This window comes from Sapajus apella, unplaced genomic scaffold (genome assembly GCF_009761245.1).
Source record: "Sapajus apella isolate SASKATOON/1434 unplaced genomic scaffold, GSC_monkey_1.0 scaffold2, whole genome shotgun sequence".
NCBI lineage: Eukaryota > Metazoa > Chordata > Mammalia > Primates > Cebidae > Sapajus > Sapajus apella.
The window spans coordinates 44,042,642-44,066,836 of NW_022436942.1; the positions used below are offsets into that span (position 1 = coordinate 44,042,642).

General features: G+C 32.3%; 1 protein-coding gene across 1 annotated transcript; it reads left to right on the plus strand.

The window, feature by feature from the left end:
• The first annotated feature begins 545 nt into the window (after positions 1–545).
• ALX1 (ALX homeobox 1) lies at positions 546–21,938 on the plus strand. The gene is made up of 4 exons (XM_032297050.1): positions 546–931; positions 3,854–4,158; positions 7,059–7,187; positions 21,309–21,938. Exons 1-4 carry the CDS (start codon positions 706–708, stop codon positions 21,627–21,629), a joined length of 981 nt encoding a protein of 326 aa, XP_032152941.1. The 5' UTR covers positions 546–705; the 3' UTR covers positions 21,630–21,938.
• The last annotated feature ends 2,257 nt before the right edge of the window (positions 21,939–24,195 follow it).

Sequence of the window (24,195 nt, forward strand, 5' to 3'; positions counted from 1 at the left end):
GCCGCCCCTCTACTACTGCCGCTGCGATTCATAACTGCCAATGCATCTGGTTTCTTGGGCTTCGGATTAATGTGGATCTTCCACGTAAACGATTTACGGATGAAATAAAAGCCCTTTAGAGCAATACTTCCTTTCAAGTTCTTAAGACGCCTCTAAATCTTTCTGATAGTGAGTGGCCGGCGTGGGGGCGGGGTGGGGACGGGTGTCTCAGGAAGGCGCAGACAGCGGGGAGTGGAGGTTTAACTGCTTTGCGATCTCACCAAGATCTTCCGAAATGCCAGTCCACTGTCACGGCGGCAAAGTATCTGGGTGTCGGGGGTCGTCTCTCCTGGCATTTCTGAAATGGAGCTGTCTGTCTATCCTAGGCCTGGACGCGCCCTGCCCGGGTAAGTGGGGAAAATGGGGGTGGGGTGGGGGCGGAGGGGGAACCCGGGGTGGAGTTAGTTGCCTGCCTATTTTCATATTCATTAGAACTGGGAGGTTGCCCGAGGAGCCCAGCTGAGTTTCAAGATATAAAAGCAACTTCGGGTGCTCCCTTTCCAGCCGGGACGTATTAAAGGGCCCGGAGCAGGGCAGCTCTCGGCGCCTCAGCGCTCGCTTTTCCTTCCCTCCTCTCTGGCCCTCCCTCCTCCCGCCCACTGGCTCCCTCCCCCAGCGCTCTCCAGCTTCTGCGCCCCAGGAGCTACGCGACAGCCTTCCAGGATTATGGAGTTTCTGAGCGAGAAATTTGCCCTCAAGAGCCCTCCGAGTAAAAACAGTGACTTTTACATGGGCGCAGGAGGTCCGCTGGAGCACGTTATGGAGACGCTGGACAATGAGTCCTTTTACAGCAAAGCGTCTGCAAGCAAATGCGTGCAGGCCTTCGGACCCCTGCCTCGCGCCGAGCATCACGTGCGCTTGGAGAGGACCTCGCCCTGTCAGGACAGCAGCGGTGAGTCCCTAGCGCCCCAGTCACAACTGCCACAGCTTTTTCCGCAATCCGAAATGCGGGATCGGTCAGATCCGGCAGCGAGGGAGGAAGGGGAAAAGTGGGAGCCAGGGAGCTGGAGGGCAGAGGAGGAAGGCCGTGGAAGGGTGCGCGCTCTGCGAGCGGTGTTACCGCAGCAGCAGCCTTTGGGGGCGGGGGGTGGAGGGAGGGAGAGATCCGGCACCGGGTTGCCTCGGAGCGATTCTTCTTTCGCTGTACGGTCTGGTCGCCTAGGGATCCCTGAGTCCCTCTGTAATACTGGCTCCTGGAGTAAACTGATAGGGCGCTGAATAGAGCGTAATTGAGTCAAGACAGAATGCTTCCTCTGCGAGCCCGCCTCGCTGTCCGGGCGGGAGGAACTGAAATCGATCACAGCTCGTTAGAGTACGTCACTGTCGTCACGAGTCAGAAAAACAAACAAAACAAAAAAGAAAACCCTTTGAGCTCCTTTAGGTAAAAACAAATCTTTTTAACTTTCCAAGACGTGGCGATGTTTCTTCAACGTTGGAGGATCCCTAGATTTCTAGCGTGTGTGAATTTGTAATTTCTGCTTCTTTGCGTTTGCAATACAACACGCGTTAAATTTTTGTTGCAGACCGAAGCACTTTAAATAGCTTCGGGCAAAGCATCTCTGGTCTCATCACTCATTCTCAGATTCTACGTTTTCTGTTTTTATGACTTCACATTAAAAGTCAGCTAAGGAGTCTTCGGAATGCTTCTGGCTGAAATCTTCAACTTTGAATCTATCTCCAAGTCAAAGTGTTATCAAAACAAACCATCTATCTTTTCTATCTTGTAACCTAATACGAATCTATTATTTTAGAACGCGACAGCTAAAGCACGTTTACAATTCCAAGAGAATTTTTCCTTATCATTGTATATATTCCACAGTTAAGCTGTAAAGGGCGGGTTGCTTTAAAATAACAAACGGATTAAGGGTGAAATATTTACAACAAGCCCCCTGTCCCCTATTTTATAGAGATTCAAAATCTGACAAGACACTGGCTTGTAGAGGCTCATTTTCTAAATATTTTGAACACAAGTTTTTTTTTTTTTAATCTCATATTTAATTAATTTCATTTAACGCACCAAATAAGTTTTGACTAAGGGTAAGTCAAAAATAAACGCGCAAATGATAAAAAAAAAAAAAAAAAAAAACATCAGCTAAGTCGTTTCAGTCATTTATTTAGAAAGATGCGAGCAAATGCTTTTCATTATTCTTACACTGAGTAGTTGGTTTTCTGGCTGCATTTCAGACCTGGTATATGTGTTTGTGGAATTCTTAGCTGCATGTGTAAAGTTATTTGAATTGACAGGTCTTTCTTTAATGATTTTGCAATGTTTTGTATTCACTCTGGATGGACTTGATCATAGTATTTTATTATAAATAGTCTGGAATCCGAAATAAGAGACATAGGTCGATTTTTGATGCGTTATCAACTTTTAACGAATATCACACTGTTAAGATGCTTTATAACAGAGAAGATGAACATAGGCAGCCATCCACTTAATTTAGGAGAGAACCTGTGTTTCTCTTGAGATGCCTTTAGCCTCTCCGCTGCTTCCCCTCCCCCATCCCTAATTGCTGCAGTTCCCGATTTAACTTTGCCCAAGGAGACAAAACCGTATTGTTAATCAGTCACGGCTCTTCTTTATATTTAGTTTAACATCACATCTTCCTTTGCCTGAAAACCATTCATTTTTAAGAATTGTTATATATTGAAAACTTATAGTTGTATATATTTATTGGGTACAAAGTAATGTTACTTTTTTGAATACAATGTGGAATGATTAAATTAAGCTAATTAACTTGGCCATCACCTCAAATATTTGACATTTTTTGTAATGAGAATATTTTTGAGAGTTACTCCGTTAGTGACATTGAATTCAATTATTAGCTATTTAAGTTATATGCGCATTAAAGTTGAATATATTTGTATAATGATGAAAAGAATTATTAAAATGCATTATGGTGTTAATTTTAAAAAAGAAACAAATGAAAAGAAGTATGATCATCTATTGGAAATTATTATTCTGGCTGGATTGACTTTACTTTTTAAAAAGTGCTTCCCATTTCGTGATGTGCCTCCATTGCATTTGTGGGTGTGTGGCATTATATGATATATTTTTGTTTTATATCATACTGCAAGCATGCAATAAAATCTGAAGAAAATCACTGAAATTAAAAACCCCTTAACAGAATGCTAGATGCCATCTTCCATAATGTTTTAATAGGTTTTAATTTATGTGCTTCAACAGAGAAAAAAGTAAAACTTTCAAGCCTAAAACATATTTCACGAGCTAAGCAGAAATATGAAAATTTTTAAAAAAGTTTCATAAGTTTTTAGGTAAAAAACGCTGGTTGAACCTAATTTCCTATAGAGAGCCTTTTCAACACTTGACATGAAATTTATTTTGTCAATTTAGTAGATCACTTTTTGAAGAAAAAGTGTAAATGCAGACAACGGTATAAACTTGAAATATTCAAAATTTAGTGGAAATAATACCACATCTTAAGTCTATCATCAGTACATTTTATGTGGAGGGGGACAATAACTTTTGGATATCAGTGCAAAGGTATTATTTAATCTTAAATAATTTTCCTAAGACACATTAGTAACTTGATTTTATCTACTGTGAAAAAATATTTGACATTAAATTTGCTTCCGTTTTCAAAATTCATGAACACTTAGGATTTTTCATGAAACACCTAGATTATTTTTTAATTTGAGTAAGTTAATTTAGATTAAAAAATATGTTCATTAATATATAAATCCTGTAAAATAGTCCAATTTCTTGAAACTCTCAATTACTTCTACTTACTGATTTAATTGAGATGTGTTTCACAATCCTGAGAGCTGTTGTTTTTTTCCCCTCTGAGTGCAGTGAACTATGGGATCACTAAAGTAGAAGGACAGCCCCTTCACACCGAACTGAATAGAGCTATGGACAACTGTAACAGTCTCCGAATGTCTCCCGTGAAAGGGATGCAAGAGAAAGGAGAGCTGGATGAACTTGGGGATAAATGTGACAGCAATGTATCCAGCAGTAAGAAGCGAAGACACCGAACCACCTTTACCAGTTTGCAGCTGGAGGAACTGGAGAAGGTCTTTCAGAAAACTCATTATCCGGATGTATATGTCAGAGAACAGCTTGCTCTGAGGACAGAGCTCACGGAGGCCAGGGTCCAGGTAGGAGCCAAAGAGATGCCTTGATGGATGGGGCAGGAAAATACATGGTGTTAGAATAATTAAATAAGTGCATTTTGCCACAAAGAAACAAACTGATTCCCTAGCTCAAGATGAGGAACAGTGTAATATATATATAAATGAATGTATGTCCACTAAAATTATTGTTTTAATTGCAAAGGTTTTGACAACTCACATAAAATGTAAATAAAAGAACACTTGAGTTATTACATAGACATAAAAATTAACAATCATTCAAACATAGCAATGTGATCATATATCTCTGATTTTTAAAAAGCAGTTTTTAATGGGTGTAAAACAGAATCATGCATATTTTGTAATTGATATATTTATTTTTTTTCTGTTTTATTAGCCATTGAGGTTCTTTTTAAAGTTACATATCAGGTATTTGTAAATTATTTGTATAGTAGGCCATACATCTATAATTTTACTAAGGTTGGAGGCATAATAAAAGGAAAAAAAGAAACAATCCCATGAACTCCCAATTGTTACATATACCATTAAATGTTTTCACTATGGATAATTTTTAAAAAATCAAATAGTTCATTTACATTTTCTGGTTCTAGTAGTTGTCAGTATGTGCTATTCCATTATAATTTTTAAAGTCTAGATAAATTATATGAATTTTGCATAGGCAATAAAAGTAATGGCTTTGAAGTAAATTTTTGCATACACTCAATTATATTCATAAAATATATTCTATTTATTAAATTGGATGACCCAATATGCTTAATTAAAAAAAATGATTTGAGAAAGAAAAATTATACCAGGTAAAATTTTACCTTTTAGGAGTACTTTATTTTGACTACATTTGATATTCTTAAACTATATTTTACTAGTTTCCAAGTAATAAGAAAGAGTTTAAAATGCAACAATAATTGAGGATAATGGCCTTTGTCTTTGTGTGTGTTTTGACTCCTCTATGAAAGTACTGATTTTTTGCAATTCCCATAAACTGCTAAAATGGAGAAATGAATAAAATAGTGAAAATTTTTATTCTAAATCAAGTGACAGTATTTCTTCTTACCATTAAGCCATTGTACACCTCTTACATCATTAGAGACAACATCTGGTGGTGCACGTATAACAAGGAGCAGATTTTTACTCAAGTTTGTGGAAGTAAATGGTTACTTTATCTCGGTTCAGGTAGTAAATATGTAGAAAGTTCATGCTAACAAAGAATTTTAGTATTGTCAAGTATTAACACCCACCCTGTATGTTTGAGATGTTTTCTTTGTCTATATTTAAATTAGTTATACTTTTAACTATAGACAAATATGTTTGCACACAGAGTGATCAACTGTACAAAATGCACCTTTTCCCTTTAACATTCACTAAGTCTTGATTAATTTTTGTCTAAGAACATGCACAGAGAGCCAAACTGAACTTAATTTACTCAGGTCATTTTCTTTCCTACTTTGCACATAAGAGTGGTAATTGGTACCCATTTTAAGGAAATTGTCAAGGTCTTTTTGTCAATTGTTTTGTTGTTGATGTCTTCAAGCCTTGGGCATAATGGATAATATGCATTTTTCAGCAATGCACTGTAACTATAATGAACATGTAGCTCTCTGGCTTACTTTAATTGCTGAAAACTCTTCAAAGTGCCATGTTAACTTTGTAATGTGTACTTAAAAATTAAGCTCAGTATTAATATGATGCCCTAATTGTGAAGGTAAAGATATACAGATTAGAATTGAGTATGAAAAAGAGTGAAAATTTCAAGTAAACTTCAACAAAAGGCTTCTACGACATGCATTTTTTATATTTGGTTCCTAGCTTTTTTCTTAAACATCTTATGTTCTGAACGTAGTTGTGTGAAGACTAAAGAAATTCCCAAAAGCTACTCCTATAATGTTCACTTAAAAATATCAAAATATACATATTGAATATAACCTTCTGCATCTCCCTTTAATATTAAAATGAAGATCTTGGAGCATTGCAAGTATGAATTAATGAATATCCCACCTGCTGAGGAAGATGGTTCTTAGGATAAATACTTCTAATACGTAATTAGAAGAATTGTGGAAGATAGCTTAGTGACTTGGTAGTGGCCACACTAACTGATAGACTTTCTTGACACTTGATTCTATCTGCCTTATTTATTTTATTATTTCCATTAGCTGTGCTTTAAATTAGAGAAATTATGTAAAAATACCTGAGCATTTTCATAAGGGAAAGTAAGTGGCATAATTTATGTAATAAGCACATTCATGTAACCATAGTTGAACTTTAGATGATTCAATTTTACCTATAATTCTTGTCATACTTATTACAGTATGTAATCTCATCTTTTTTCCTATTTCTAGATAATCATGATGTTCCTGCTGCTGCCATATATTTAGATATAATCTTTATGATTAAATGTTTTAACGATTATGTAATTATGAGCATAATCCAGAAGAGTCTTCCCTTTTTTGATATATTTTAAGGGTAATTTTTTAATAGACTCAGATATTAATTTCCTTATAGATTCGCCGGGTTTATGTTGTGGTATATACGTCTTCCAGGCTTGCAGCATTCTCTAAAAGGAGGCGTATCCATGACAATGTGGAGATATAAGGAGTATTCAAGATCAGATCATCTAATTCCTTTTTGTTTTTCCTAAATGAGAAAACAGAGGCTCATACATATCAGATATATTTGCCAAAAGTCTCCTACCTCTTTTTATTAAATTATTTTGCCTCATGGGCATATCACTTACCACACCAAAATACAAGAAAAAGTAAAAGCTGTATATCCTTTTCTAACATATATTTCCTTTTAAGTATTTTTTTTTTTTTTTTTACCGGGTTTACCTTTCTGGTTTCATGTCTTTTAACATCACATTTGCTTTACCAAATATTCCTTAGCTGAAATTCTACTTTTTATTAAATAATTAGGTTTGGTTTCAAAATCGAAGGGCCAAGTGGAGAAAAAGGGAACGTTATGGCCAGATACAACAAGCAAAAAGCCATTTTGCTGCCACCTATGATATATCAGTTTTGCCAAGGACTGACAGCTACCCACAGGTATGGTAAACTATACAGAATATTGATCAAGAATAGCAGATTTGGTTTGTATATTCTTAAAAGGGTTAGCATAGGCTTTATTATATCTAATATAACAGTCAGGAATGAAAATTTAACCTCCAGAAAACATGCTTCACGTTTGCTAAATTATTTATATTCTTATTGCTTTCTTTCAGAGTCATTCATTAAAAAATGTTTCAAAGTTTTTTTTTATTTGAATTTTTTTGTATATTGCAACAAATGAAATAGCATCATTTAATGATACAGGTCTTTTAATTATTCTACATTCTAATTATTCAGATTATCTTCCTTTGTTAACTTTTAAAAATACTGAAAATAGAATGTTGCCTGGCATGCAATTTCTGTGGATATTGTTTTATGAATTAGACTAAAAGCTGATGCCAAATATGGCCTAGGTTTAAGACCTTAACTCCACTCAAAAAATGTGTCTGTTTTTCTATTTTTTTTTTTTTTTAGATTTCAAATTGCTTGTTCTCTCAAGGTTCACATTTGGTCCTATATGACTTAAAACAGAGATAGAATTAGTACCAGACATAATTTGAAAAATTAATCATAGATAAGAAATAGCTTCCCTTTATAATGGGTGCTCTCTTACATCTTTCTGAAAAGTGTTCAAAATTATTTTCCTTTTCGTTTTTCCTTTTCAGTAGAGACTGCGTATATATTTCTTTTTCATGCTTTGTAACGTATGTAAATGTTCTTTCTAATTTATTTTATATTACTTTTTCTTAACACTTAATAATTACATTCAGAACTGTATTTGATACATGATAAAGAATACCTGTGTTATAAGGACCAAGCTATGCATTATTTTGTTATTTGTTATTTAAATGATATGCATTGTAAGAGACCACTGGGAAAACACATATGAAACATGTGTACTGGAGAAATACCTTGATAGTTCAATAACTAGATGATCTGAATCCCAAAATTGAATATTCACTTTCTTTACCTGTAAATTCATACACTGTGAGTACAAATTCAGTCTTTTAATGTTGTTCTTTCCTTGTGTTCTTATGCCTTTTATGATTTTTAAAAACCAATTTTGGAAACATCAATCCTCCAGATAAATCTTCCAAATTCATTAATGTAATATCATATGTTAAATGAAAAAAAATGTCTTAGAGATCACCTTGCTCAACTCCTTCATTTAAAAAAGTTATGAAGACAGGCTGAATTGAGTTAAGAAATTGGTTCGTGATCATACAAGTGGTTTCCTACATGACAGATTATAAAGGTCTGCTACATCTAAACCTTTACCCAACAGTTTACTAGAAGACTATTGTTCTGGATGCCTTTTGAATAAATGCCCCCTATCTCCCTGTCAGAGCAAGAATCTTGTTTCTTTTTTAAAATTTATCTTAAACAGGTTACTTTATATTTTCTTCTATTTAAAAGCATGAGGATACCTCTGGTTACTTATCATCGTAGGGCTAGTGAAATTTTGTTTGCCAAATATTTTTGAGTGCCTTAGTTGGGTTAGTTTGAGTGCCTTTCTTTCTAAACGAATTCTGTAGAAATGTTTTCCCTCTAGGTTGCAAGCTCCATGAGGACAGGGACTACAGTGTCTTCATGGTTATTAACACTACTGGTACCCCTTACTGTTTATCTGGGCACTGTTCTAAGCAGATTACATAGATTATCTCATTTAATCCTCACAACAACCTTATGTGGCATGTGTTATTAATTATCTCCATTGCTCAAATGAGAAAGTGGTAAGATGAAGTCCTGATTTGACCAGAGACAATTTGGTTTCCACTTGCAAGATTATAACCTGACAATAGACTCTCTCTCCCAGGAATATATTTAATGATACCAAAGGAGCATAAGGCTGGAGCTGCATTATTCCAAGTCTGTGGTTTAGTTTCGGGGAGCCACAACCAGTGAAATAGCAATAAAAATATAGTAAAGATGGAATATAGTTTATATCATTTTGAACTACTTGTCTGTGGTGACTTTAGACGTAATAAAGTAATAAATTGTGAGCTCTTTACATGGATTTTAAACAGTCTTACTAAGTATATTCCATATGCTTAACTATGACTGTTTTTTTGTGTGCATCTTATTCTTCCAGACTTCATTCCTTTCCCTTCAAACCCCATTTCTGTCTGTTTTCTACTTTTCTTTCCCTGCATGTTGGTTGTTTTGACTCTTGCTTCTTCTTTGGTATATGATAATACATTCAGAATAGGGCCTAGCACAGATTAAGACCTGTATAAAGGATGAAGTGTTCAGAATAGGGCCTAGAACCTATTCTGATTTAAAACTATACAGTTTTGAAACCAGTATAAAGGCTTAATATGGCTCAATGTACTCTGACTAACCATCTCTTGCTCCTGAGATTATCTTGACGTGTTATTGCACCTCAAAACTTTATATATTATCAATTAAAAGAATGAGGTAACCTAGACACTAAAGGAGGAAAGGACATGGTATACCAAATTATATATTTGATAATGTTTTCACTCCAATGGGAAATTAATTTAAAAAATTTCCCCCCACAAATCATAGGAATCTTACACTAATTATTCCTCATAATTTGTATACATTGGCTATACCACCTGATAATTTAAGAATGGAGAACATACGTTGGAATTATTTTAATAGTGCCAATCATGATTAATAATAAAAATTAATACCATGAAATCTGTAGTACTTTCCTGTATTAGTAAATCATTTAATGTTTGGTTACCAAAATTTCAAAAATTAAGTGGCTGCAACTCTGTACTGTAGATACTAAATAGAGCCAGGGGGAGTTTTTATTTTAACTTAAATATATGCAGGAGACTTTTTTAGTTTGTTTGAAAAAAATAACTGTGCCAAGATCATGTCTCCCAAGAGTTGGCCTAAAGGAAATACTTTTTATCATGGGGCTTAAAAATAGAAGCTTATAATGGTAGAAATAGGAACAGAAGTGGAATCCAATAACTCAGTCCAATAAGACATTGGATTTGGTGACTGTTACTAATTAAAGAAAAAAATATTAATTTCAGAAAAGTTGGAAACTAGAAAATGTTAGAGGCAGGACAGAAATAAAGAATTATCAATTTGGAAGGAAAGAAAAACCCTACATAGAAATACATGAAAAACAGGTAATTTAGAAAATGATCTCCTCAAGCCTGCTTAATGTATGTTTATTTCTATGTAGTAATTAATACTTTCTAAGATGATCTAATAATGCTTTGTATAAACTCATTTTCATTTTACTGTAGTAACAACAGTTGTAACAATAAAAATAATTACTAATAATTGGGGGCATATTTAAAGCCACACACTGTGCTTCCTTCTTGTATCCATTAACTTGTTTAATTTAAGCTCTGGTTTTCTGAGCTCAGGAGCCCAGAGACCTTTATGCAACATTATCTCTTTAATTCATCATTGAACAGTGAAATAAGTCAACTTGAACCCTAAAATATCACATCATTTTTGGAAAGCAAAAATGCTTCTGTTTTTAAATTTATAAACATTTAAAAAGCCTAAACACCTCATTGACTGTTTTAAGATTTTTTTCTTAAGCTTGCTTATCTGTCACTGCAAACAAACAAATAAGAAAGTGAGAGATGTGATGTTAATAGTAACATATTTTAAGATAACATGTTTTGATGTACGGACAGTAGTATCTTTTTTTTACATTCTTTATTTTGGCCCAAGATATCAGTTGGTGTTTGGCAATGCTATGATTTAGCTAAATTAATCTATTCATTTTTCCTCAAGAGGTGACATTTTGAAAGCAGTCTCTTTGCTTAAGATGAGTCTGTTTCCTCTATTTTGAATTAATCTACCTTACCTAAGCAGTATTTACTCCATGAAACCTCTGGAATCTGCCATACATCTGCACATCACTTTCTCACAGACATTTTGGTGGCTTGAATTAAAGCTCTGATTTCCCATTTACAGTGTAAAATATTTAAAAGATGACCCAGTTATTAGTCACCTTTGTATCACCAAAGGTGCTTTGCTATGAATTAAGCAAATTACATAGATATTGGATAGCTGTAATAAAATACAGATTCACTTCTATATATTAATTAGTATATATATCATAAACATAATCAATTCTCAGTAAAACAGATAGTTTCTGAATTTGTTATTAACCAGCTTTGTGATGTAAGCAATTAACTTTTCCTCAGTTTCTTTCTCTGTTAGAAAGAATAGGGCAGAATGATTTTGCAGACCCTTTACAGCAACTTTTGTTCCAAATTTATTTGCATTTCAAAACAAACACATGCTATACACTGTTGCAGGCATCAGGGACATATGAATGACCTAGACAAAATTCCCTGCTTTGTAGAAAGACTACAAACTACGTAATACTTATACTAAATTTGCAAATGTTTCTTGGTGCAAACTAGGCCCAAGAAACCATACAAACTAGGTGCAAACTAGGCCCAAGAAACCATACATCTAAATAATTTTGGCCTTAAATTTAAAAAGTAAGCAAAGATCTATTAATATTAGATTTTTAGCTTGTTTCTAATATAGCAAAAGCAAAGCATTTTAAAAATAATTATTTTAGTGAATAAAATATTTCATCTTAAGATATAAGTATTTTCTAGAGAATTATAATAAGCCTTCATTTCTTACAAGGAACTTCACATTTTCATGTTCCTAGGTCTGGATTACATGAGTGCCTGACATCATTTACTAGATACATAACTTTGAGTAACAACTTTAAGTTGATCTTTGGATTCTTTATTTGTAAAATGGAAGTATTGTTGGTGTTAGTGTTGGTGGTATGCATAGTGTAGATGATGAAGAAGATGATGTTTTTCTGTTATTGTGAAGACTAAATAAATTTCTGAATAGGAAAGCCCCCTTGTTTATAGACTACATAGGTGAATCCTGGGATTTGAAGAGGACCAGGGGTTAACATCAATGACTATGGGATTCCCAGTCAGGGAGATGTGGATTCAAATTTTGGCTTTTCAGCTTAATAGCTTTTAGACCTTTGGCAAATGAATTAACCATGAGAAGCAGTTCTTTTCATTTATAAAATGGGGGTGAAAGCTCACATGCTGTTTGTGAATGTTAAAAAAAAATTTTATTCAAATTACAGCATTGCCTAGTACAAAAGTGAACTTAATAAGCAGTAGGAATTCTATCATTGCCATTAGTCATTATTAATTTTGTTTTAAAGTACCTGCCTCTCTAGACAGCTAAATTACTTGTTATCTTATGTTGTAGCACTTAAGCTAATCCATTCTGTGAGTAAATTTACGATTTAGGGATCTAGGGAAATATTAAATTCAGTTAAATATACTTTTCTTTTTAAATTGAAAACCAAATATGACAACTTTAGAAAAGTTTAAGTATGTTTTCAATTCATCAGAATTATTTTCTTATAAATATTTTCATCACAGATTTCAGAAAAATAATTGAAGTGTTTTTCCCACCAAAATTTTGAATGAGGTTTCATTGAGTATTGTGAAGTGAAAACCATCACTAAATCTATGCTTACCAAATGTACCATGGAATCCACACGGTATCTTGTTTTCTGCTGCATTATTGAGGACTTCATAAATATATGCCACTTAGAATTTGAACATACCAAGAGGTAGATTCAAGTAATACATAACTTGTAGTCATTTTGATAATTTAATACATAGACGAAAGGTGTAAAACGTTTTAGTTTAACACATCCTATTTTAAATATTGTAATTATAGTAGTTTCCATATAATATATTGTAGACATATTGCTTATGTACCATTCTTTTATCAGCAGTTTCTATATTAATCTTAATGGTTATCTTAACTTAAGCTACTTAAGTAACATAGAACTAGTACCCTTCAACGCTGTGGTTTACAATTAAAAGGCATATGTAGCAATTTTTACCTTTGGAGAAAGTATAATTTAATCACTATAATTTCTATTTTTTCCCAAATATTTGAAGTAACCAAATAAAAATCTTTTAAAAATATTAATAACATATCAGTAATTAATACGTGGTATAATGAATGCTTTTACATCCCTGAAACAACCAATGCAATGGTCATACAGTGATAGAGTGAAAATTTTTATATGGCTTACGACCAAAATGTTACCACCATTTTCAACAAATAGTATTGCTATTGCACAGTTTGTCATTGATTATAAACACAAACATTTAAAGTCATAGAAGAAATATAATGATAATCTACCTTACTAAAATATAGTTTTTGCAATGAGTAAATATGCTGATTTAATTAAATTTATATAGTTTAAATAAATATATCTAAAATCATTATTATGTATGTGTGTGTGTGTGTGTGTGTGTGTATATATATATATATATATATGTATTTAAAGTTATGTGTAGCATGAGACAAATTTTCTCAGTATCCATTAGGTGAAGGTACAGCTAGCTACAGTGAATTGTTTTCTTAATTTTTATTCTGTTGAAATATTTTGATTTTAATGAAATCAAATTCATTTAATGAAAAGAAATTTTAATAAAATGAGACAATTTTTATTATAATTTTAGTTAATTTTTATTTTGTTGAGGATACAAAAACTTTAAAAAGGCAAAGGATATCATCCAAAAGAAGCAAACTGCATTCATATCAATTATGAAAATAATTAGGCCTGTTCTATTGAAAATGTAATATTCTAATGTGACTGTACACAATAAATTTAAAAATTTTTTAAAATAAGTATTTTCCTATTTTATGAAGAAAGTAAATCAGTAAGTTGAATAGATAACCAAATAAATAAGAAAAAATTAAAAATAAATGTTGCAGAGTGCCAATGTTAGCTTATACATATAAAAATCTCACAAGAAGATGGAGAAATAACAGGCAGAAAATTAAACCATCAAAGCTGAAGCAGTCTATGAGCACAGACCTGTGGTTTAAAATCTGCAGTTTATATTATTATTGTTAGTGTGAAATTTGTGATATTCTTTAATCCAGAATTATATGCATGCCATGTTTATGAAGCCTCATGCGTCTATGGATTTTCTTATTTATTCTAAATCATGGACATTAAACAGGCAAACTTTCATACAAACTCTCAGGTGATTTTTAAAATCACAAAAGTAAAATTTTGACATTGTAGTTAATACAAATAGGAGATGAGTAAAATCAATAGCTTTACTCAAGATTTTAAAAATAAATTCAAAGTTCATATATGGCTCTAAACAAGATGTCTAAAATTTAAAATATTCTATGCAAATTAATCTATTTGCATATTTTATTCATGTTCTAAGCTATTTAAGCATAAAAGCTTAATTTACAAACTTACGTTTTTATCTTTGTTTTTTATGTTGTGAATTTTGTTTCTGTAGGATAATTTCATCACTAAAAATGAATCAGACATTGATGAATCAGCAATAGCTGTTATGCATGTGTTAAAATACATGAAAGATAATGTGACAAATGTTTGGAAAATCCTCCATATGACCATTACTGCTTGATAGTAATAAAACAGCAAAGGCTAGGTGTTACCATTTTATTTCCTCCTTAAATTAGTTGATTTCAAAACTTTCATTTTAAATCAATCGTGAGAGTTTCTACAAATCTTCTCTTTAAAAATCACTTAATGTGGAAATGAAGAATGCAGCCAACATCAAAGAAAAATTTTCTTAATGTTGTGTCTTAGACTTGGAGCATTTTTCAAATATTATTTGAATAATGAAAAATGTAAACACATTTATATGATGTCATGCTGAAAATTTATAGACATTAACATTTCTTATGAAGCTTTGTGCTTTTAATTTTTGTACTGCAAATAGACATACACATTTATTTTTCTACTAAGCAGTTTTCCTCTTAAATTATCAGTCTCATATGGGTGCTATATTTTATGGTGATTTTTTTAAATGGAAAAGGCTCCCTTTCTTGTACCAAGTCTCTGTATACATTTCTAAGATGGAATTTTACTAGAAAATAAAAGTGACAATTAGTATTTAGTATAGGAACTGTTTCTGATGAATAAATGATTTCTAATCACTTTAATAATAATATATATTGAAAAAGTACTTTTAGAATTTTTGAAATCTCAATTGACTCATCAAAATCTAAATATTTTATATATCATCTTAAAACATTTTTTGGTGAAAATTAGACCTAATGAGTAGATACTGTGAAATTGTACCCTCACTTTTACCTTAGGTAGTACCTAAAAAATACTCAGATTGATCTTTCCATTGCTTAATTAATTCAAGTTGGGATTTTTCTTTTTTTTTTTTAGGGTAGACAGAGTCTTCGTGTGTGTTAGTCACTGGTGGCAAATTCAGTATTTAAAGATTCACTTGTACTCTTTCTTCCTGCCAGCAACTTACTGATGTAGTAAATAGAAGAGTTAATGGGATTCTAAAGTTAGCCAACAGCTAAAAATATCTGCATGTTTCTAAGCATATAATTCTTATTAATATTTTGTCATGTAAATGTTAAAGGAAGGGGCATACTATTGAATTTCATAATAGTCTCTTTAAAAATTGATCATTTTTTGCAGAAATCAGTGTTTTCATTTTTAAGAATATAGAAAATTCAATTACATAGTGATACTGTGCTAATAAATTTTTATAGTAAGTATTGAATGATGTACGGAAAAATTGATAAATGTAAACATGGTGACAAAAAGGAAAACCCAAATCAATTTTTGGATTTTAATGTAGAGAGATAGTGCTGTAACATCATCACAAGTAACTCTGTGAATCTCTGATTTCTGTCTTCTGAAGTACCCTCTAACTCTCACAGGAAAGTGCGTGAGCATATGATGCAAGAATTGTGAGAGTGTGCACATGGAGTGTGTGTGTGTGTGCATGTGTGTGTGTGTGTTTATGCAAGCAAATATGATGGATGTTGCTGGCTGGAGGTAGGAGCAGTCTATATATAGATGAGAAGTAGTGTTAAATAAACTTATTTTAGTAGAAAAAATTACTTATTAGTTGTTTTGGAGATGCTTTAAAATTAAGAGAATGTTCTTATGTATTTTCGTGTTTAATATTTCTATTAAATTTGATAGTGCTGTTTCTTCTAAACAGCACTAATATTGACTATAAAATGCTATCATGAAAGTAATTGATTTTTTTTGTTACACCGTGCTATTTTACAATTAAGGCAAAAACTAACAAACTTACTTTTCTTTGAAAAGGCCATTTTAGAAAAATATATTAAAAAGTACTCACTATATAAAATCAGTAAATGTTATAGAAATAGAAACCAAGGTGAGAATAAAATCTACTTTGTAGTTGTGATTACAAAGAATATTCATATCAAGGTTCTATGGTAAATGAAATAAATACTTCTCTATCCATAATCTACTGTAGTACTTGAATTTATTACAAGTATATATCTACAGTAAAGAACTCTTAGTATTTATGTTTATATTAATATGTATTTATGTATTTTCCCTTCTTCCTCTCTACTGCTTTTAATTCCTTGGAAGAAAAATGAATATTAAATAAATTAAGCTCCAGTTTGGAATAACTAAGACAAAAATAAAACTTTTCTTTAAAATTTCAAAGTAATGGGATAATTAAGTGTTAACTTTTATTTGGTTGGAAAAACATGAAGGGGCAAATGTTCAAAGTGAAATGCAGTAAGTCTGCTGAACTTCCATTCATGCTAATGGGAGGCAGTTGGCTAAGTTCCCTGGACAGTTCTTTGAACACACCCCTAAAATTAAAAAAAAAAAAAGTTTCAGAGCACATTAAAACATGAAATGTTTTGCGATTATCCACTGTTTTTAAAACACAACAAAGAAAAGAAATGTAAAGGCAGCCAATCTTTTTTTTCTTTCTAAAAAACACACATGTAAGAAGGATATGGGAATTGTTTGTTTCTGGTTTTAAAGCCCTTGAATATTGGACAGAGGCCTACAGCAGCACCCTAAAATTATGTGGTTCCAGCTGTTGTCATTGTAATATCTATGAAGTAGTTCAAAATAAGAGTGGTTATCCTATTTAGGAAAAAACTAATATATTTTTTAATTCCAAAATTAATTTTAGACCAATATAATTTTTCCATTAGTGTATCAGAATGTGATTTTGATGGGCTTCCCAGTTCACAAAAAAGTAATATGCACTTCTAGATAATGTGCACATGGATTTATAGATTCCAGGACGTAGTTTAAAAATTACTGCCCATATGAGAATATATTGGTGGAGGGATGGAGGAACAGGTGAGTCCAGCTTAATAGTACTGTAGACAACATAATCTCAAATAACGTTATTATTGTTTAATCAAATCTAGATAGCCTAGAACAAAAATGTTAAGTGCCAGTTTTTTCCTACAGCAATCAGACGATATGCAGCACATGCTATTCTGGTGTAGATGCCATGTGTTGATAGGGGTGAAGGGTATTGACATCCTCAAACACATCCAGAAGGACATGACCAGAATGATACAGCATTGAGAAGCCAAGTCATGAGGAATGGTTAAAAGAACTGGAGATGTTTACCTGGAGAAAAAAAGACTTGGGGATTGTGTCATCATTGCCTGATGACATTTTAAGATTTTAATATGTAAGAAAGATATTTATTTTGCATCTTTATAGGGAACATAAATAGCAACCATAGGTAGAGGTAAAGGGATGTAACAGCTTACTTTTACAGAACTCTCCAAAGGAATGAAATGATGGTTTTAAACAGGTGAGCTTCTTGTCACAAGAGGCAAACAAAATTGATGTATAAGGAGTTTTTCATTTGGAAGGAAGTTGGACTCCAGTAGTGTTTCCTAATTTCAGCTGATTTTCAGAATTCCATGTGTATTATTACCATGATTTTAATACAGATCCCCTGAGCCACACTAAATGAAACAGAGTCTCCAAGAATATGTATCTGTGGTGGAGAATCAGTGTTTAATAGGAAACAAAAATAAAGAACTTTCCAGGTAAATGCAGTTAGCAAGGCCTAGAAAGGTAATTTTCATGATTTCTGTTAAGATTTTTGAGTATAGTGATTTGGGAATTCATATTATCAAACAAAAATTTTGATATATTAACATAAATTGTCCATAAAATTTTGATATAACTGCAAGATGGATCAGTCCATATTTTTCAAGCACTTAATAAATTTGTTTTAAGGACTCATTTACTGTGTTAGCCCTGAGGATGACAAAACAGTTGTGACAAATAATTGTGGGTTTTTCCTTCAGAGAGTAGAGACTATGAACCTCCACAAAGTAGGGATCATGAGTAGATTAATAAGTAATTTCAACTCCTAAAACTAGCCAGTATTACAGCATTTCTAAGATTTCCTAGGTTGAGATTTGACCTCCACCATTGGAGTAATGCAATCTTGGGTGATGTTCTCCAACTCTGTTCTGTAGTATTACCTACTGTCCTCAAAATGGGGATAGCAAAAGAACAGGCTGGCTGTTTAGTGTATTGAAACAATTAAAATTGATCATAATGTATTTAACATAATGTATTTAACATAATGCCTGACACATGGTTATTAATTGATAACCATTGGCTATCATGATCCTGGTCTTGGGCATCACAATCAAATGTTGAAACACACAAAGGGCATGCTTCAGAGAAGTAAAATCACAGTTTACTGAGGATACTATCTTTTATAATTTTCATTTAAACAAATTTACAATGTGGAAAACAACAATGTTTCTAAAGTCAAATAAAGGTATGTCAAAAAGTTTAAAAAGGAAAGATCAGCATTGGGGCTGGGGAAGAGGAAGAAATAGACATTTTGAAAACAGGATATATCAGTAAAAATGTGTGAGAGCATCTCTACCCATGGGAATAAGACAGTCTTAAATTTTAGGGTATCTTTTCAAGCCCAACTAAAATATTACTGTCATATTTACTTTACCAGTCTGTTCTGCCCAGAAAAACATGTCTATATGTTAGAAATTCTTTCATCAAAAGTAATGCATTTAACTTGGTTGATCATTCCAGATAAGAAGTTTTGATCAAAATAAAATTTGCTTATGTCATGTACTCTACAGAATATTTTTCAATTTATAGGTAGATTTGTGTTAATTGTTAGACAATATTTTCCTAATTAATATTCATAGATTACTTGTCTTGCCTTTACCTTTCTGACATTAGCTTTTTTACCTAGTTGGTGAATATATCTCTGTGCATTCGGAATATAAATGAATTATTTTAATCAAAAAAATCAAGCAACTTTGTGTATAAATCAAGCAATTCCTTAACAAACAAAATATAAATAATCTTTCTCTTTCATTATCTTGTCTTCCTTTTCTTTTTTCAAATAAGCGAGCAAAGTTCACTTTCATTTCTGAAAGCTCTTATGTCAGACATGTGACTGTGTTTTTTGCCGAGTAGCACAATGTGTGATTGAACGTCAGAGGAAAATCACCCAAAGTTAGAAGAGGTAGTTTGACAGAGTAATGATATTAACAGCCTTCTTGTTGGTTTGTGGTACCTAACTAAGCAATCACTGGTACCAATTACTATGTTTTGGCTATAATGGAATACATGTAGTAGAATGAGCCAGAATTAGAACATAGCCTGAGACAATTTAAGCATTAACAAAATATGCAAATCATATAGATACATGTTTAGATATAGATATGTAGATCTCTCTGACTCTTTGTCTCTCTACATATATATATATTTGACAGGTTTAAAGCAGCTTATACATATATTTATATAAGGAATTATTTTTTTAAGATAACACAGACATATAAGCACGTAGACAATCAGTGAAACCCCACCTAAAGGTTGAAATTACTTATTAAGGATTTTCTCTTCCACTTTGAAATGGGTTAATCAGTCTTTTCTTGAGTGACAGAGTACGTTTTTTTACCAGTGTTATCAAGAAGATTTACTTTTTGCCATTAAAGGAAAATTAGTTGTCATAGAAAGTACAATTCAAGCATGAATATTCTAAGACTACACCAGATGCTATACGTAGGAGCCTGGAATCTTTATGTAAAAACAAATATAGGAAAATATATGTGTCCTACTTATTGATGATTCTACTCTTACAATCATGATTTACAAAGATAAGAAAGCCAGATATGATTAACATGTGTATTGCTGCTATGTTCTAGTCAAAATGTATTATAATAATGTTGCTAAAAGCATTCAGTTTTATTTCATCTTCAAAGGCCTGCATCATAGTCTTACTATCCCATGCAACAATTTTTTTTTTCATTTTTCTTCAGTTTCTGCCATTTGTCATGATTTTCTCTGAACTTCCCAGTAAGGTCTGCGGTTGCTGTTTTTGTTTAAACAGCTTCCATATTGATTGAGATATGTCCTACTTAAAATTCATGTTATATAAGTCCTACTTCATGTTTCTTTTATATGCTAGTAACTTTAGATAAATTTGTACTTGTTGTTAATATTCCACTGAAATGTTTTCTGCGGAGATTTAATAAAATGAAATGTGAATATCTTGGATATGAATGATAATGCAGATTTTATTATATAGGAGTACCCTATAACATAAGAGTAACTGCATTATACTCATCTGATATTTTTGCTAAATAGTTGCATATCTTTCTCAATTATGATTCCATTATTTGGTAATAGCCCATGTTTTAAAGTTATAACTTTGTTTTACATGTCACATGTCTGTTTGGAATTCATTATATGTATATACATCATAGAGTAAATTTTTAAAATATGCATATTTACATATTTTGTAATTTCCCAGATTCTCAGAGCTGTTCAAGATGATAGGACACAAAAAGCAATTGGAGGGAAAACACTTTTCAGAATGGGTTTGGTCAAAAATATTTTTGCAGAACAGTCTATTGTCAGCAACGGTTTCCAACAAAAATTGCGACACCAAGAGCTCATCTTAGAATTAAAAAAAAAATGCATTCGTGTCATTTTGTTTAGAAAGACAAAACCTATCTTTAAACTTAAAACCAGATTTTAAACTACTCCAGATTCATTTTTAAAATTGTGACTATAAAAAGAATACTTTTTAAAATAAGAGATAGACATGTTTCAGAGTATGTTTTGTGGCCAAGAATGTGGGATTGGTTGCTCTATTTCAGTTTAATAAACTAGAAGGATCTCTCAAATAATTATTTTTCAGTCATTGTTGAATGTAATTACAGACCACCCAACAGGAACAAACAATGAATAGTTAACCAAATTTAGTAAATACAACTTAACAAACATAAGAGAACAAAAGTGAGAACATGTAAATGTAATATTTGTTCTTTTATATATTCCAGATTCAGAACAATTTGTGGGCAGGAAATGCAAGTGGTGGTTCTGTGGTTACTTCATGCATGTTACCACGTGACACTTCCTCCTGTATGACACCTTATTCTCACTCGCCTCGGACAGATTCCAGTTACACAGGGTTTTCAAACCACCAGAACCAGTTCAGTCACATGCCCCTCAACAATTTTTTCACTGACTCTCTTCTTACTGGGGCAACCAATGGACATGCATTTGAAACAAAGCCAGAGTTTGAAAGGAGGTCTTCCAGTATCGCAGTTCTTCGAATGAAAGCTAAGGAGCACACCGCCAATATTTCATGGGCCATGTAACATACAGTACTCTTTTATTTTTCTTTTAATAGCAAAGTTAAACATTCTTATTTCTCATATTTAAAAGATAACACAATAAGCTGCTGTGTGTGGAATTGCTAAAGGTCAAGATATTCAGTGAGACCAGCTTAAATGAATAGTTGTTATTTAACATTAAAATCTAAGAATGAACCTCTGAAAAGACTAAATAGGTTTACCATGTGCCCAACTCCACAAACTCTGTTTTAGTAGTAAGATTTTCTTTTTCTATTGTACAAGCCAATGAAATATGATCATGCAACTTATTAAAGAATAAATGTGTTAAACAAATTCTTCTGTTATAGATTGATTTATGTTACTTCTGTATAACAAGAAATCCCTTGTAAAATAATACCTGATAAAGAAGGAAATGCACTGGGGAAAATGTTGAGATGCCAAAGCTGTCAGGTAAATATTGAACCAGGGTGTTTCGGGGAGTTAACCTCTCTCTCTCTCTCACTCCAAAAAGCAGTGGTCATAAACTCTATTGCTGAGAATTTATTTTCAAGCCTCATTTTTATTTTTGTTTTTACCTTTTGACGTTTTAGTGAATTTCCACTCTGTTAAAAAAGAGGCCTTTTAAAATAACCGATATTTGCGTGAGATATTTGGGCATAGTTTCCTGAAGCCACATGCCTAAAGGTGATAACTAAAATACTCTGGTGTGATCGAAAATATAGACATGGGAGCAGACTTTATAAATGCCATTTTTACAACGAAGAAACCTGCATATTCAATTACTTAATCATCACAAAAAAGAAAAAAATTTGCAAATCTTGCTATTGATTTTAAACTAAGATTGTGTTGATTAAACTGTACACATAAACAGCTAATTGATACTGCACTGAAAGTTACACTTTCTGTTAAAGCATCAGTGAATTGGAATTTATATTCATTTTGTGCGTATGTGCATGCTCACATGCATGTGTGTTTGTTTCTTGACATATTATGCCTTAAGCATTTTTTGCTACTGTGGTTTTTGCATAGAGAATTAAAATGTCAGAAAGCGTTCTAAAATTTCTGGTGGAAAAGAAGAGAAGAAAAATACATTGCATCTGGAAAATTGCTAACTCCTTTGATTTACTTCTCCTCCCTTTACTCTGTCACATTCCAAGCTTTTTCATATGAGTGAAATGTCAACCTCCTTCAAAGATTCTTAAGTTCATAAAGGCAAAGTAAATTAATTAAAATAAAGATGACTTCCATGGCTTGGATTAGAGCTGGCTCTGCTCTTTGTACTCTCTTAGAATCTTCTCGTAGTTCCTACAGACTTTAGGGATACGCTTGGAAGCTCTAATGGCTAAAGGAGCAGAATAAATACATTTTAAAATTAAATAAAAAAAAAAACCCTTAAATCCAATGTCTCATCTTAGTGGGAAAAATTTATGGCAATTAAACATCTTTTGTAATAACATTTTAAATCAAGCAGATGATAGAAATGAGTGATGTCCTAAACAACCATTCCCTGACTTCATAATTCTTTATTCTTTATTACTTTTGTGTTCCCTCTTTTTAATTTTGTTCCTAAAAGAAACTTGTTCAACTTTGGCTGTGAGAATTATGCTTACATGCAAAAGCTTTTGTTAAAAGACTATTTAAGCAGCTGTTAAATATCCTTCCTGGTTTTAGAAGAGAAAAAATTATTTTCATATATATTCATATATGGGGTTAATAGGAATTTGTGAACTAAAACTGAAAACTAAAATCTAAGATTTTTCTTTTCAAAAATTTTACAAATTAATTGTGTTCATTTTCATTTTCTTCTGCTATAATTTAAGTTTTAGTATCACTTGGCTAGTACCATATATTCCTCAAATGAGAGACGGAAGTCATATATCAAGTTTGATTTTCCTTTTCTTCCTTAGTTTTTCTACTGTTTTTCTTCTCATATTTAATGAAGTAATAATTAGTTGAAGCTTCTATGACTAGTTTTTCAATTAAACACCCTTTTAATTTAGGTTTTGCATCTATGATTCTCTGTATAAATACAATTAAATTCACATGTTTTAAAAACATAGTAGTGGAAGGACTATTTAGAATAATAAAATAAGTAATAGAACCATCCTTCTTGTCCTTTATGAGTTCACAATCTTCCTGGTCAAACACATGCCTGGAGTTCTCACCATCAGCCATGCCTCGGATTGTATGATGGCAGTAAGAATTTCATGAATTTTTCTGTGTTAACATTCCAACTTCTTTTTTTATTCAGTGAATTTTTTATTATGTATTCAAATTGCCAAAAATACAATAAAATGAACTTTTGATATAATAGGATAAAATAAAGCTAAAACAAAGTATATAAAATGAACTTCCTGAATTTTCTCTTGCTCTTTCTGAATTCAAGTTTCATATACTAAAATTCATATTGACATTGTATACTTAAGAGAAAAAACTAAGGAACATTTTGTTTACTTTTATTTGGGCTCATTACTGATAGTATTATTGGGAGTTTTGGTACATTAAGTAATTTGAACCACATGGACATTTGTTCCCATGACTATTTCATCTCCTACTTGCCCCTTTCACACGTTTTCCTTCCACACATAAT